Source organism: Adiantum capillus-veneris, chromosome 30 (genome assembly GCF_014529385.1).
Source record: "Adiantum capillus-veneris isolate H3 chromosome 30, ASM1452938v2, whole genome shotgun sequence".
Lineage (NCBI taxonomy): Eukaryota > Viridiplantae > Streptophyta > Polypodiopsida > Polypodiales > Pteridaceae > Adiantum > Adiantum capillus-veneris.
The window spans coordinates 79,081,007-79,097,339 of NC_140960.1; the positions used below are offsets into that span (position 1 = coordinate 79,081,007).

At 42.4% G+C, this 16,333-nt stretch overlaps 1 protein-coding gene across 2 annotated transcripts; it reads right to left on the minus strand.

The window, feature by feature from the left end:
- Positions 1–1,841: 1,841 nt before the first annotated feature.
- LOC147418263 (protein trichome birefringence-like 14) lies at positions 1,842–6,382 on the minus strand. Of its 2 annotated transcripts, none has more exons than XM_086506768.1 (3): positions 5,350–6,382; positions 4,592–4,801; positions 1,842–3,318 (listed from the first exon to the last, which is right to left on the minus strand). In XM_086506768.1, exons 1-3 carry the CDS (start codon positions 5,553–5,555, stop codon positions 2,478–2,480), a joined length of 1,257 nt encoding a protein of 418 aa, XP_086362894.1. In that variant the 5' UTR covers positions 5,556–6,382; the 3' UTR covers positions 1,842–2,477. The 2 variants fall into 2 exon arrangements, with proteins under 2 accessions (XP_086362894.1, XP_086362893.1); XM_086506767.1 differs by having other exon boundaries at positions 4,592–4,790; positions 5,350–6,376.
- Positions 6,383–16,333: the final 9,951 nt, after the last annotated feature.

The following is a 16,333-nucleotide window of genomic DNA, read 5'->3' on the forward strand; positions in this document are numbered from 1 at the left end:
TTGTTTGAAACTTTTCACTGTAAATTCTTTAAATTTTGAATATTTTCTTACCATCTAGGTTATAAGGATGTAGAAGTAAGTTCCAAAATTGTACATTGATATTGCTAGCGCACCCAATGTGTACTACCAGATTGATAGCTTTGCTAGACAAAGGTGGACGAAGGGTTAGGCAACCATTATGACTATTATAGACTAGGTGACAATGTCATTCCTACCATACCAATCTCACAAGATAGATACAAAGATGCAAACAAGAAAAATAGAGCTACATCATTACAAGGCCAATCACATATTGCAATGTTGAAGCCGGACTAAAAGTCAACTCCACTATTGGGCACTCAAACTTTTTTATCACATTGGAACCAAATTATGTCGCAAGCACGAGAAGCTCTACAATCACATTGGTAGTTTTGAGTCCCCACCTTTCGACATGTTCTTACTTGATTTACACCACTGATCTTAGTAGTACTACTAGCCAAAGGTAGACGAAAACCTTTCTACTATAGGTTAAATGGTGATGTGCAACACTATCGTCACCTTGCTCACCATGGGTATAGATGTAAACAAATAAAAGAGAGTGGCAAAGAGATTATAGGAAATGTTCAAGCAGATGTCATAGAAACTCCTCTTTTGAGAAAATCTATGTTGGTTGCTCTGCTATTGTATCTTGCTCACATCAAAGAGGTAGAGATGCAAGCAAGCAAGAAAGAACAGAAAAGATATCGAGGCCAGTTACATTCCCAATATTTAAGCCAATGTCAAATTAAAGGATGAAATTTTGGATAGATGGTGGCGATGCACACAGAGAGAGAGAGAGAGAGAGAGAGAGAGAGAGAGAGAGAGAGAGAGAGGGCCGGAGCTATACAATATTTTTAAATGGTGCACATAAGTTACACATGTCATGGTGACCCTATGAGCATATCCACAATGATCCTTCTTCCTCACCAGGTTGGTGCTATGCAATGGTCGTCCTTCCTTACCATGGTGGTGACCCTATAAGTGTATCCAATCATCCGTCTTCCTTTATCCTTTTGGTGCTACTATTATTAGTTATATAGAGAAACAGTCAAATTTTGATGCATATATCAAATATTGTCTAACTCTAATGATATAGTTGGAAATTTTGGAGGGAAGGATTGTGTTAAAAAAAGAACCCAAGCTTTTTTTCCCCTTGTCACAACAAGGCGCGGGTCACATACTAGTGCTTTCCAAGTTGGTCCAGGAGACAACTATTGTGACTTGGTAGTTTTAATTAATGAAGAAATATCACCAGGGGCACTCCAATACTCTCTAAAGAGGCATTACCCCTCTTCCTCGTTGTCTACAAAGAGCGAGTGTGATTTGTGTTTACGGGAGGATCATCTGATTGTGGCAGGGTGATTGCGATTGCCCTCTAAAGACCACCCCCCGTCAAGCAAGGCCCTCATATCAGTACCCAAAGAAGAATCGAGTAAAGAAACACACCAATTGCACATAGGAACTCAATTGGGACTTCGGTTGTGTAGGACAAGTCCGTCCTCCCTTCCTTTGGTTTCCACCCGCCGTCCAATTGCAACTTTTTGCAGCTGTAGAGCACAAATGAGTCACAATCTCCATGTCAATCCAAGACGCAAAGAGAAAGGCGAGAAATGCCATAAATTCAAACAAATGCAGAAGCATTTTACATTTTACATAAAGGAACAAACTTGTGGAGTAAAGAGTAAATGGGTCTAATAGAATCCAATACAAAGGAAGAGGATTATTCTTAAGTACACTCATTGATGTAACCTTATCGATTAACAAAGTCTCGGATGTCTCATCACCCACAGAGCATTGCTTGTAATATTCTCCACCAAAAAAAGTGCACTCATTTCTATGTTGTATTGAAAAAATTGTAGTTATTCTTGCCTTCTAGTGCCCTCTGCAATTGCTGATCCACAAGCTCCTTTGAGACCAATAACTAAAGGAGCTGAAAATTATTGCTTACACTATCAAGCTTGAGGCTTCGCAATTATAGGCATGTAACATAAAGCAAACAGCATTGAGCTGACTTATTGGCATATTCACATAGAAAATTGTTGCTTAAGGGATGAAAATCTTGATCCCGAGGCTCTGCTTTTGGCTTCATAATTTGCTCAAACATATGGGGAGCCAAGAAGAGGCCCTTGATTTACTTTTTCCAGGTCTACTCTATGCTCACTATTTCTATATTATATGATAACTTTCTCGATTAGCTTATGGACCGGTATAAATTCTTCTGACATACATGAGAAAACCTGTGTTGCTAGAATTCCTCATGTGGCATCATAAACATTGCAACACCACCTGGTGACACGGAGCCCTTGCTATCAACAAGTTGTTGCATGCTTTTCTTTTCCTCATGTGGCATCATAAACATTGCAACACCACCTAGTGACACAGCGCCCTTGCTATCAACAAGTTGTTGCATGCTTTTCCGCAGGAAGTCCCATATCAGGAAAGCGACGATTAAACACCCCTCACTGTGTTCCCCTTGACATTATATCCGCATGTAGTAGTTCATTCCACACATCAGGCACCCCTGGAAGACACCAATGTAGACAATCTTGGCCACCCTGATTGCCCCAATACTTAGACACATGAGCATCGAATCTGAATTGAGAGACATATGTTATGTTGAGCAAACGCAAGCCTGTGCCAGATATTGCGCTTTCGACAGTAGGGTCGGACACGGGCCGCCCCGTGACATTGTGCTGCATCATGGGTATGAAGTCATCATCGCACCGGCCGCCAGAGTCCCAGTCCCCATCAAAGAAGTGTCTAGGGGACAAAGACCTTATATAAACCTCAGCTTTTGTAAGGTTATTCTCCTTCTGCTTATGCAGCCAAGCCGCAACCTTGCGGACGGTGAGATCCCTAGCAAATGTGATCATTCTTGCATATCGTTCGTTCGGCTTGCCATCGACATACATGATCCACTTGTTGGCCTGCAGCTTTCCCCTATTCCAATGATGTCCTGTGTTTAAGATCAACACATCCATTACCTGCAAGTAAGTTTGTATGAATGTAGCAGGCCGATCTAAATGCATCGCATAGTGGGTGTTGGGATCTGATTTGTTGAGGGGCTTGAGCTCACACAAGCTTGTCGACCAATAATAAATTACTGTTGTGTTGGTCTGAATAAACCTTTGTGCTGTTCCCTCTGCTCGTATTGCTCCGCGTGGCTTCACGAGGCCGTATATCTTGCTCACATCCTCAACTAAAGCTTCATCATCTCCACCTGTTAGCATGCACATCAAGGACTGATACTGCTGCCTTCCAATTGAGTCTCCAACAAATGCCACCACCTTGTTCTGCATCCTATAAAAAAAAAAACCTTTAAGTTGGACAAACATTTATATCTTGAGAGAGCCAAGATAAGCTCAGATTTCACCTTTAAAGGAAAGAGCAAGGTATTGACTCATGGTAGCCACAAAATAACCATCAGGATTCAGCTCCATCATCTGTAGTATTGACTAAATACTACGACATCCCCACTAACGTTATTGTCAGTAACAATTATGCTCCCAGCACACACACTCCCCCGGGAATCCACCAGTAGTAATGAGGAGACGTCACCTGTGTGCATGAAATGCCCCTTTCTTAACCCTATATGCGGTACCGTTCTTTGCAAAATGCTCTTATGTATACACACACACACTCTCCCCCTGATAAACACGAGCATACCAAGGCAATATGTAATGCGTTACACTAGAAGCGGTGGGCAATAGATAGTACATGCATAGTTTTTTCCATACGTTTCCATACCGCAAACACATACTAGTATGATTCAGTATGTTTCAGCCCTTGAACTCGAAACATACATGACCCTAATTTTATGATACAAATAATTATACATGGTAAGCACTCATAACCCCATAGAAAAGTTTCCATTTCCACAGATTACTTGAGTCTTGAAACTACTACAAACTTCAATCATCATTAATGCCCTCATCAACCTCATTAGCATAAATTTTGCTTACTAGAGTTGGCTACGTATGATATCATTTTTCCGCTAACCATACCAATATCGTTCCAGGTATGAGTACATACACTCACATCATGCATTACTTACCAGCAATGCATTTCTCCCCTCATGCTCTCTCACACTCTTCCCTTTCACTTCCCTGGCGACTGAGTGCGGAGCAGAATCTCTCTCTCTCTCTCTCTCTCTCTCTCTCTCTCTCTCTCTCTCTCTCTCTCTCTCTCTCTCACACACACACACACACACACACACTCTCCATACTCCATACACACAAACGCACCCCTCTCTTCCCTTTACCGCCGCCGGCAACCATGAGAGCCACTCGCTATACACACACAAACACACTATCTCTCTCGCAACACACCCACTCTCTCGATCTCCCTCTTCATCTCATACACACACATACATATCTAGGCACCGCACGCCATTACGCACCCAAATGTACAAAAAACATAGAAAAACATGCACACACACACACACACACACACACACACACAAGGCAAATAGAAAATTATGAAAATACATGCCATTCATCTTAACTACACAATGAAGCATGTGCCACCCTCTCTATGTATCTAACAATGCCAGACTTAACGTAGAAACTTTTACCTTTTTAGAAAGCCCTTGCTATTGAACTCTGGCAAGTTGCATCCATTGGGTTGCCATCTAAAGCTCTCATAGTGGAAATTTGGGCGGCCGGCCATTGATCTGCACGCCCACATAGCAGAAAGCCATCTCTTGCAGGTGCTCCCTGAGTAGAGAGGCGGCTTCTCATTCTTGACCCACTTTCCAGCAGTGTAATCGCAACCTAAGAGAATACTGGAAGAGGTGTTAATACATACATCTAGTCTCTCTCACACACACACACATACGAGGTGGTAAAACCCACGTGGGTTAACTTGCTTGTACAGATTATGACTGTCTTTTTGTTCTTTTACACCCCCAAATGTGTATGATACATACTTACATATGTATGTATGTGTACGTTTGTTTATACATACATACACGTATGTCTGTATGTATAGTCGACCACTCTTCCCCAGCTGTTTCTTAGAGTGGGTCCTTCACAATTTGAGGTTAAACCTTGAATCACCAATCATATCCACCTGCTCATATTCTTAGAAATCAATGTTCTTTTTAAGCAATCCACCCACCCTATCTGTTCTTATGCAGACATTTTCGACTCAACCACATGTGTCAGGGGGGAAAGATGGCATGTTCACATCCTTTTTAGCAATACAGCAATTTTAGATTATCACACGTTTGTACTCTTGACCCTTGAAATTTTGGACTTTGATGCATAGAAGCTTTCCTTGCCATTCAGAAGAACAACATTGAAATTTTTTGATGCTTAAAATCAAACTAACCAGTCGATGCTGCAGAAGATTGTGTCCTTTTCCAAGTTGAGGACAATGTCGGTGAGGACGGTGAAGATGACATTGCTGATGACCGAGGAGCCTGTGAGCTTTTTTTCAACGACAAAACGGATGAGATATGCAGGAACCTGTGTGCAGGGTTGCCAGAGAAGAAGGTAAGCGTATCGGTGGAGAGGGCTACTGCTAGCATGCTGCATGTCATGGCTACACTTACAAACACCACGCGCCTCATGCCCCACCTCAGCACAGCTCTCTGCTCTATACCCTCTGCCATGCCTTATCTTATCCTGTCTCTATGTCTGTGTGTGTGCATGAGAGAGAGAGAGAGAGAGACTATGCAGTCACCAAATCGCTCTGTATTACATTAGGCCAACACCCACAGAACACCACTTTGCCTCTACTCACTCTCTCACACACTTCCATCACTGCAATGTGTGTGCGCGTCTCTCTCTCTCTCTCTCTCTCTCTCTCTCTCTCTCACACACACACACACACACTCTGTGTGTGACAATGTTGGCGACACTGGACCTGGATGTGTCGGAGAACCGTTACAAATCGCCCACTTTTATCTAATAACAGCGACAAATCTCTGCTCGCATTTAACTGGAGGGGCTCAGGGGGGGATCGCTTTAGCCTTTAAAGAGAAAGCGAGCGCTAAAGTTGAAAGTAGGCTAGGCCGATGATGGGGCTGCATCATCAGAAAATGGCATTCGATCTACAATTGGTCCTCCTCTCTTCTGCACTCCAATCTTTACAAGCAGCAGCAGCGATGGAGAAGCGCAGAGAGAGAGAGAGAGAGAGAGAGAGAAGAAGGGTCCGACTCACGGAGAGGTAAAGAGGGTGACGAGGTCACGGGCAGAGAGAGAGAGAGCGACCCGGAGAGGCACAGAGGGTGATGGTCGACACTGGGCCAATTCATGTGTACGGTTCGTGCATTTTAGAGAAGCGTGGAATGTTGCTGGGAGTCCGGGCTCCAACATGAGAGGGACACGTCACACCAACTCACAACAACTCTAGTGGCGTGCCAACCACTCCCCTCTCATGATTAGAGGGAGAGAGAGGGCACCCGCACATGCCCGTGAGGAAATCGTTGAGGAACAGCGCTACCATCGAATGCAATTTATTGAGCACATGCAAGCGAAACGGTCACGACACTGCAAGAAGGGAAAGGAGAAAAACAAGTGAAAGATGGCTTTCTAAAACAATAAGAACTAGTATGTGACCCGTGCGTCGCCGTGGTCAAGGAACACGTCAATCATGGTAGCCTCGTTCTGTTTCATTTCACAATGACATGTAAATATATGTGATTCTCTTGTGAGATTTTGGAGCTTTTTGATACATGCATCATGCATCAATCATTCTGCTGGCTACTTACTCCATGGATGAGACAAACAACTCATAAAATGTAGCTACTCCTCATATTCTTATAATCATATTGAGTGTAAATCTTCTTTTTGGATTAGCACTCTATCTACTTTTTCTAAGCCCGCATGATTTCGGGGGATTCATCGTTCAGTACCCCCTATATAATGTGCGTTCACGGGGTATTAAAAAAACCCCTCTTTTAACATGTTTGAATGAATGAAATGACCCTTTATTTTAGGATTTTTTCTAGAATTAAATATAAAATCCCTTTATTTTAATGTATATCTATTCAATTTCTTAAAATTTTTGCATTTTAAAACCCCTCCTATTGAACTCAAGTTATACATTAACATGATTACATAGTAGACCCCCTAAGGGCATGATTTTCCAACTCATGATATGTAGCTACTCTCATTCTACTCTCCGCTTGCTCCTGAATCTACCAAGAAATAATCATCCTTTGTGGTTTCCATGCTAGGTACCCATTTTTCCATGCCAAGCTACAACGCGCTCTTTCCAATCAAGGCATGAAAATCTCTCTCTCTCTCTCTCTCTCTCTCTCTCTCTCTCTCTCTCTCTCTCTCTCTCTCTAGGATCATTTTTAATCTTGGAGGTCTCTTAGGATTGCTCTTACAATGTCATAATTCCCCCTTTTTCTTCTCCTCTCCTTTGTCAATGCAACACTCCTCTCCTTTGTCAATGCAACACTGACTTGCTCTCTCTCTCTCTCTCTCTCTCTCTCTCTCTCTCTCTCTCTCTCAAAAATCCTTTTCTAGAGTGTTATAACAACCATTTGGTTGTATACTATGGTGCTCTCTCTCTCTCTCTCTCTCTCTCTCTCTCTCTCTCTCTCTCTCTAATGTATATGCGTGTATATGTGTGTGTGGGTCAATCGACGTGCCTTTAAAAGACATAGCTATTCATTTAGTCTTTCTCTTGCCTTGTTCTCACATCTTCACTTTCTTGCATGGTCCTCCACCTGGGCCATGACCCTCTTCTTCTATTGTCTTGCCTTCCCCTCTATTATAAGCATGTTGTACTCCATGTTCCGCATAACTATCCAAGTTGCAAGTGTGGCTTTCCCCATGTTGCACATGCTCCATACCCCCCTGTCTCCAAATCTCTCTCTCTCTCTCTCTCTCTCTCTCTCTCTCTCTCGTGCATAGATGAACTAAATGGAAGTCCTTTATGATCATATTTGCTTTCACCTTGTTGGCAGGTGGCCTTATGCATATGTGTATGCCATGAGCAAGCAAGATAGCGAGTGTGTATGTCCAAAAGGCTAGCTCTTGAGATGTGTTGATTGCAAGATATGCCGAACATGGTTAATGCAAGGAAGTCAAAAGCAAGGGGGGATCTTAGAAGTAATATAAATTTTGTTTAAAACAACATCAATAAGTAGGATGAAAAGGGGGACTTTCTTTAAGGCCTTCATAAAGGCCTTCAAAATGAAAAGTAGACTTTCAAACAGTATAATATTTTTTCATCGCCATACTCACAATTGTGAGTGGAGATGTTATATTAACTTAGCAAAGATTGTACAATCAGCCTCACACACTACATGTGCCTTGAGGACAAATAATTTCCAAAATGGGGTTGTACAATTCCCAAGCAAGTGACCTTGATTGTTCCTTATATAGAAATTCCAACCAAAGATGGGTGATTTGCTTCTCCCTAGAATGTACCACGCGAGCATTTGATGTAACTTAGTGCATGTTTTAGTTCTTCCACTTGTACAGTTGACCCTAGTCTTCAACCTATTGAATATATAATCTCACCGCTTTAAATTTCATGCACAATATGATTGAATTGAGCTACCATGATGGTTCTTTCAAAGACATGAAGGTTTTGGGTTTTCAAAATCTGCTTCAAATAGCTATCACCCTTCGAATTGAAGGGATGTTGTCCATTCATGGCAAGATGAAAAGTTCGCACAACCCATGGCATGATTAAAAGGGGAGTTTGTTAAGGCCTTCAAAATGAGAAAAGCTATATATACTCTTTTTTCATATCCCTATGTATGCCTTTAATATTTGTGAACCCTAGATTCATTGTGCTTTGGACTATCAAAGCATGCAACCATGCTACTCCATTAGTAGTCTTCACAATTGTATTCAACCCTTTGTATAGGTTGGGACGTATCCTACCACTGTGAAGCACTTGCAAGTTGGATGTTGATTGACCGCAAAGAAGGCAAGGTTCCATGGAAGTTGGACGTTGACCAACCACAAAGAAGGCAAGGTTCCATGCAAGAGGGGGAGCGATGACAGCATCACACACACACACACACACACACACACACACACACACTGAAGAGCTAGAATCACTTTAAAATCTATTGAAATATTTCAAAATAGGCATTGGTGCAAATTATCCTATAGCATAAAAAAACCAACTTCTTGAGCGTGATGCATCAATGTGATTTCAACTTCACAATAAAGCCGAGGCCTTCAATTATCTTGGCGTTGAGGTGCTTGCAAATCTCTTATACCGTTGTCATAGTTCATAAATTAGCCCAAGCCAAAAATTAATGGTCATGACCTTCGCATAGGAATTACGGGCATTTGAAGTCCCTCTTATAGTTTTCAACCTATCAAATGGCAAAAACACCGTGCAGTAGATTGGAATTGTTTTCACCTAAGCTAAGCTACTAAACAATGATGTATCTACACCACAATCTTAAAGAGAACACAATGTGCCCATTAATGTGGATATACAACAGGCAACTCATTAGGCAAAGTCTGGAGCATCTGTCTGAAAATCTTGTAATAACCACATTCAATAAGCAATTAAGTGCTTTCCCTCAACCTTCCTAAGTTGCATATTCCATGTTGGTTTCCGTGTATGCAGGAAGAAGTTTTAGGTGCTACCAGAGAGCCCGTATGGCCAAATAGATGTCTTGCACTTCTAGAGAGAGAGAGACAAAGAGAGAGATAGAGAGAGAGAGAGATTTGCCTATGGATATTTGATCGGTCAAAGATGGAGAGAGAGAGAGAGAGAGAGAGAGAGAGAGAGAGAGAGAGAGAGAGAGAGAGATTTGCCTATGGATATTTGATCGGTCAAAGATGTCATGGGAGCGAGATTTTAGTAGCGGGTTTGTGCGATAAGAGGAAAAGAGACTGGGCCATGATAATATATGATCATAAGAGATTAAACTCTTTTGGGTGGTAAGTGTGCAAAAGGGGTGGGGTTTTTAAAACATGAAACTCAAGGACCTCATAGCTGCGGCCTATTTACCTAAGGCCATTTGTATCCCCATCAAAGAGAACTATGAGTTTAATTTTGTTTCAAGTGTAGAATGTTGAGCTCCATGACAATATGGTGGTTGTAGGTGAGTGCTGATTGCAGGAGGTGCGAGGTTTGGATTTAGTGCAGGTTATGTGTAGGCAGTTCAAAATGGCAACCAAGGTGGTACTACCCCACCACTACTCTATTGTGGATAGCTCATGCAATCTTATGGCAACAAATCTATACTTGGCTGCCATACACATGATCAAGAAAATTTGGGAGTTCAAAATCACCGTCTGGGTCAATCTCTGATAAAAGAGATGAAAAGGGTGGCTCCTGCATATCATGCTGCAATTCACATATGTTCTAAGGAGGACGAATGAGAGCTCTAAGCTAGGAGCATCCGGATCTGGCTCATCTAGGCCTTGAATTAATGTCTGCAAAAAATGGAGGCTTCAACCGCTTGAGGGAGCAGGAAAGAAGAAGCAGAAAGCAACCAATAAGCACAATCTACACAACCTGCAATACGCCATTCTCAGCTTGAGCACATTTTCGCTTGATTAATTTGAAGGCGGAGGAACCCGAAATTTGAAGTTGTAAGCGTGACCGGCAAGCAATGTCCTGCAAAAAGTAGCAACCCAAAAGCGTAGGTGTAGCCACAGCCGCATTGAGGGTGGCCTGAAAGAATTGGTGCACTGAAAGCTGGTGCAACCAATATACCGGATGAGGAGGGCGTGATCAGAAACATTTGAGATGCCCCCTACAGTTACCACTCGGGGGGGAGAGAGAGAGAGAGAGAGAGAGAGAGAGAGAGAGAGAGAGTGAGAGAGAGAGAGAGAGAGAGAGAGAGAGAGAGAGAGAGAGATCTGTTGGATGCCATAGCAGCGAGGAAGCAATACCAGCCCAAAGGGTAAGCAGGCCATGGGATGGCTTGCAACCGATGATGAATCAAGAGAGACTGAGGGAGAATCACGCGCCTTGATTCGCCCAAATCTTGGTCGCTAATGCACACAGCTGCATGCATGCCCTTAAGTTTGAAAAAGATGGCAACTGGGTACTACAACATTCAATGCGCGTCATAATCGATAATCGATAATTGGTCCAACATGATAAAACTCTCTTTCTAAACCTAGGCATATGTCAGGTTGTCAGCAAGTCCAATGCCACCTTGCTTTTTGGAGACTGCGACAGTGCTGTCTCTTCCTTGAATCCCTGCTTGGTGCATCACCTACGGCCGGACGGAGTCATTGAGTCACCTTGCTTTTATTCTTCTATACTATATTTTTGGGATCCTTGGAAAATTGGCTCTGTCTATTCCACCTTTCTTCTCTTCATGTCACATTCAGGTTCAGCACGGTTAGAGTGCCTTCTCATAGCCAGGTTTAACGCGCTGCTCAGAGAGCCTCTTGCTGAACGCCTATTTCCCATACTCCATTCGGAATCGCCTCATAGGATGAAACGGCAGTTGGACTGGAGGGTGCTTAAACCACCCTCTACATTCACAGTCGAGCATCTTTACCGGCTTGCCCCAGTCTCCAACCTAACTTTGGCACTGTTTTCAGCACTGTTCGGTCACCTCAACGGTGCAGCCCCTCCACGTTGCAGGTCTTTTCTCTCTGCAGCGATATTTGGCAGTCTATTTGCTTACAAGGTATATTTGGAGGGCCAATCATAAGCTCGACGACCTTTTTCATAACAGCAGCTTTAGCTGTTTTAAGGGAAGGCGCTCTTAGCTTCCACAAGTGCACAAGTGGATACCTCCATTGTCCAATCATCATTTAAGCTCTTTAATATATAGTATATAAGTTCTTTTGACTTTACATTGACAGGACTGAAAAGCCTTTTCATTTTCTACTATTTTAGTACTTACCCTTCACTTTTGGATTTCAAATTAATTTTTTTTAAAGGCTATCTTTGAAATGAAGCATAGTGTGACATGTGGAGGATCTCTTCTTCCTTGAAAATTTTAAGCTCCATTATAAAGAGTATAGAAGTAATAAAATCTTTAGGTTGAGTTTAACTAGAATTATATAAGGTGAAGCACTATTTAAAAATGTCCTCGCGCAAAGAAGCAAACCAAGTATAGTAGTAAATTTTTTGAAATGTGTAGAATTTTTGAGTTAAGTTTTGACATCATTGCACTGGTTTTTCTTCTCTTTAGCATGGTTTGCTCATTAATATAATATATATTATAACTAATTAATACATATGTGTGTCTATCTGTATGTATGTAATATAGAACTTACTAGAATTAAGATGAAATAAAAATATCCATTTAATACTTTAAAACCAAAATAACATTTAAGGTAAGTCTCAATCATCACTCAAAACATTGAAAGTATCCTAACGTAACACATCTCTAAGGCTTCTTTTAGAAAGCCAAAAAAGATAGTTTGGTGTCATGTATCACTAATCAACAAGCTTTTTAACCAACTAGTAAAACGGCGCCACCTTCGGCACGGCATGGCCCCTCTTTACCCCCTTGTCAGCAAGTCGCATTCGCCCTCAACTTACTCCTCAAAGCCTCCCAAATTGAATTTTGCTACTATGTAGGGATTTACAGCTCCCAAAAAGCTACACCTGTAATTAATCTCTCCACAAAGAGAGAGCGAGAGAGAGAGAGAGGTATACGCATTGCCACCAGCCAGCTCTAAGCAAGCTTGCTTTGTGGCTCTCTCTCTCTCTCTCTCTCTCTCTCTCTCTCTCTCTCTCTCTCTCTCTCTCTCTTCAGGTCAATATGGCATTTAGAAGAGGTTAACATGACATTTCATTTCAATTCAATTCTTTCTCTCTCTACCCTCCTGCTCTCTCTCTCTCTCTCTCTCTCTCTCTCTCTCTCTCTCTCTCTCTCTCTCTCTCTCTCTCTAGGTCGTTTGAGGCAGGCTGCACTTGCATCCGCGATTTTGTGCACTTGGTTGTTGTGCAACATAAAGGCAGAAGGCCATCTCCAACAATGACAACCCCCCCCCCCCCCCAGCCGGACCTCCTCACCAGTGCTCGAAAAAAACTTTTTACCAGAAACTTGGTAAACCTACACATGTGAAACCACAGAGGTAAATTGACAAAATTTGAAGGTTTTCTTACCTTCAAATAAAAAATTTAGAGGTAAATTTCAAAATTTGTAGGTGGGACTACACTAAACCTAGGTTTTTTTCGAGCACTACTCTCTCTCTCTCTCTCTCTCTCTCTCTCTCTCTCTCTCTCTCTCTCTCTCTCTAGGTTGTTCGAGGCAGGTTGCACTTGCATCCACGATTTTGTGCATTGGCCGCCGTGAACTGTTGTGTGGCATAAAGGCAGAAGTCCATCTCCAGCAACGGCAAACCCCCCCTCCCCGGGACCTCCTTGCCAGTTCTCGAAAAACTCTCTCTCTCTCTCTCTCTCTCTGGCAAGGTAACGAAGACGAAGGCGAAGGCGAGGTGAGCAGGTCATCGGATTTAGTGGTACTCTCTCTATAGCTGCGTTTGAGCCAACAATTGCGAGCAGACAACATGTAGGGAAGGTGAGGGGGGAGAGAATACTGGTAGGACATAGTGAGCTCGCTCGGTTGGGTCTCTCTCTCTCTCTCTCTCTCTCTCTCTCTCTTTCTCTCTCTCTCGCTTTCTTTCTTGCTGTGTAGAGAACACCGCCCGAATCCGACCTTTGAGTTTGCTCTCTCTCTCTCTCTCTCTCTCTTTCTCTCTCTCTCTCTCTCTCTCTCTCTCTCTCTCTCTCTCTCTCTCTCTCCTCTCTCTCTCTCTCTCTCTCTCTCTCTCTCTCTCTACCTGTCTCCCTATTGAGCGTAAGCACCAGTGTTCGGGAAAAATGTGTCTCAGCTTAATATCGTGCCGTTTTCAATTTCCAAAATGCCGGTTCACGGCAAGGGGAAAAGGAGAAATTCCGCCCCATAATAGAGAAAAATAGTGTAAAAACCTAAAAACATAGCCTCCCCCTTTATAGATAGTATATATAAATAACCTCCACAGTTTTCAATTTCAAAAATGCCAATCTAGGGCAAGGGAGAAAGGAGAAATTCCGCCCCAAAATATAGAAAAATAGTGTAAAAGCCTGAGCTTCTTGACCCTGCCCATTTCCTGCAATCAGTGCATTTTAAGAGATGACATCCCAGACAGGAAGCACTTTAGTGCACCACATTTGGCGTACATGTCAATCAAGGCAGTGCCAAGCATGGCGTTTTCTTTCAACAACCCTTGACTAACAATATCATCGTGAATTCTTTCCCCCATTTGAGCATCTTGTGTAATACCACATGCCTTCTAGTAAGTCTCTGTGTCTCTTTATCTCTCTCTCCTCTTTCGATCTCGCTCACTCCGCCATGCTCTTCTCTTATGAGCATCACATGTCTGAATTATAATAAATCAATAAAAGGATATCAAATCTGTGCTAGGGGTCTCTCACCCGTCCCTGTTCCAGATCGTCTCTCTCTCTCTCTCTCTCTCTCTCTCTCTCTCTCTCTCTCTCTCTCTCTCTCTCTCTCTCTCTGGCGGACACCCATCAGCAATATGCGCAAGCGACCCCGTCTTCAGATGATGTTTCGTGCATTAACATGAGCTCTCTCTCTCTCTCTCTCTCTCTCTCTCTCTCTCTCTCTCTCTCTCTCACACACACACACACACACACACACACACACACACACACACACGCACGCAAACATTTCTGATTGGATCAGAGAGATACATGCACATGCGATGACACTTGTCAGATACTGAGTAACAACTTTGTGACTAATGAGTGAGTTAGAGTCGACACGGGGAAAGCGTTCATAGAAAGCAAGTGTTCGGGGAAAATGTGTCTCAGCTTAATAATGTCAGAGTTTTCCATTTCAAACCTAAAATAGTGTAAAAACCTGAAAAAGTAACCTTATTTCCTAAAATTTCCTCTTGGCAAATTCAAGGAAAGGAATTTTGTATGTTTGGAAAAATGAATTTTCTAGAACCTTGGCTGCAAGAAATTCTGAGAGCTCTCTCTCTCTCTCTCTCACGTTTCTGATTGGCTAAGCGAGACACAGACACCTGCAAGCAAAACTCTCTCTCTCTCTCCTCTCTCTCTCTCTCTCTCTCTCTCTCTCTCACACACACACACACACACACACACACACACACACACTCAACATGCATGGAAGAACCTTCGTCAGAGCAGGTGACTGTTGACTGCCCTTTGTCTGAGTTTGCTTGCCCCCTTGCTAGAGCAAAGAGAGAGAGAGAGAGAGAGAGAGAGAGAGAGAGAGAGAGAGAGAGAGAGAGAGAGAGAGAGAATATCAGTGCACTGTCGTCAAACGGAGAGAGAGAGAGAGAGAGAGAGAGAGAGAGAGAGAGAGAGAGAGAGTGAGAGAGAGCTCTTAGAATTTCTTGCTGCACTGTCGTCAAACGGAAAGAGAGAGAGAGAGAGAGAGAGAGAGAGAGAGAGAGAGAGAGAGGCTTTGAAAGCCCTTAGTCACTACATATTACAGATGGGCTTGTGAAGCTGAGCTGGCCGGCACACAGTACATAGTCGCTCTCTCTCGCTCTCTCTCTCTCTCTCTCTCTCTCTCTCTCGTCCACCTGAGGCTCAGAGTACACTGGCCGGATTCGTGAGAGGATGACATGTGGCGGGAGGGGAGCCGGAATTCCCTCCCCCTTTATAGATAGTAGGGAAAATTACCAAAATACCCCTCTAATTTGTGGAAATTCCCAAAATACCCCTCAAATTTCAAAAATTCCCAAAATACCCCCGATATTTTGTCATAATTTCCCAAAATACCCCTCAATTTTTCCAAAATTCCCAAAATACCCCTGGTTGTGAGATAAAATTTTTCTAAAGATTAAAAAATTTATACCTTTCATAAGAAGGCTGATTGTCTATCAATACAAGATACTAAAACTAGAATTTGAGTAGGTTATGTAGGCTTTATAGATGAATTGCTTCATTATTTTTAGATATAATTGCCCTTTCTTGCGAGGTAATTTGTGATAAATCACATGCTAAGCACTCAAAAACGGATCTTGATTGTCAGAAAACAATAAAGGAATGATAAGCTTGAATAATTCAACCAAAATAGATACAAGGGTATTTTGGGAATTTCCACAAATTAGAGGGGTATTTTGGTAATTTTCCCTAGATAGTATAGATGGTCCACAATTTCACCCAAAATGTAACCCTTTTACAATGACCTTATGGAGTCCCAAAAAACAATATGAAAGTTCATTATGGTCAACATAAGGCTATGTGAGAGAAAACAAATAAAATTTAAATAACATCTATCTATACTATATATAAAACAGCTTAAATTTTTCAAGGAAGGAGAGGGCATCCATGTGTCACACTTTGGTTCATTTCAAAAAAAAACTTAAGAAACATCTATTTTGAAATGCAAAAGTGAAGGGTAGAAACGAAAAGGCTTAGTTTT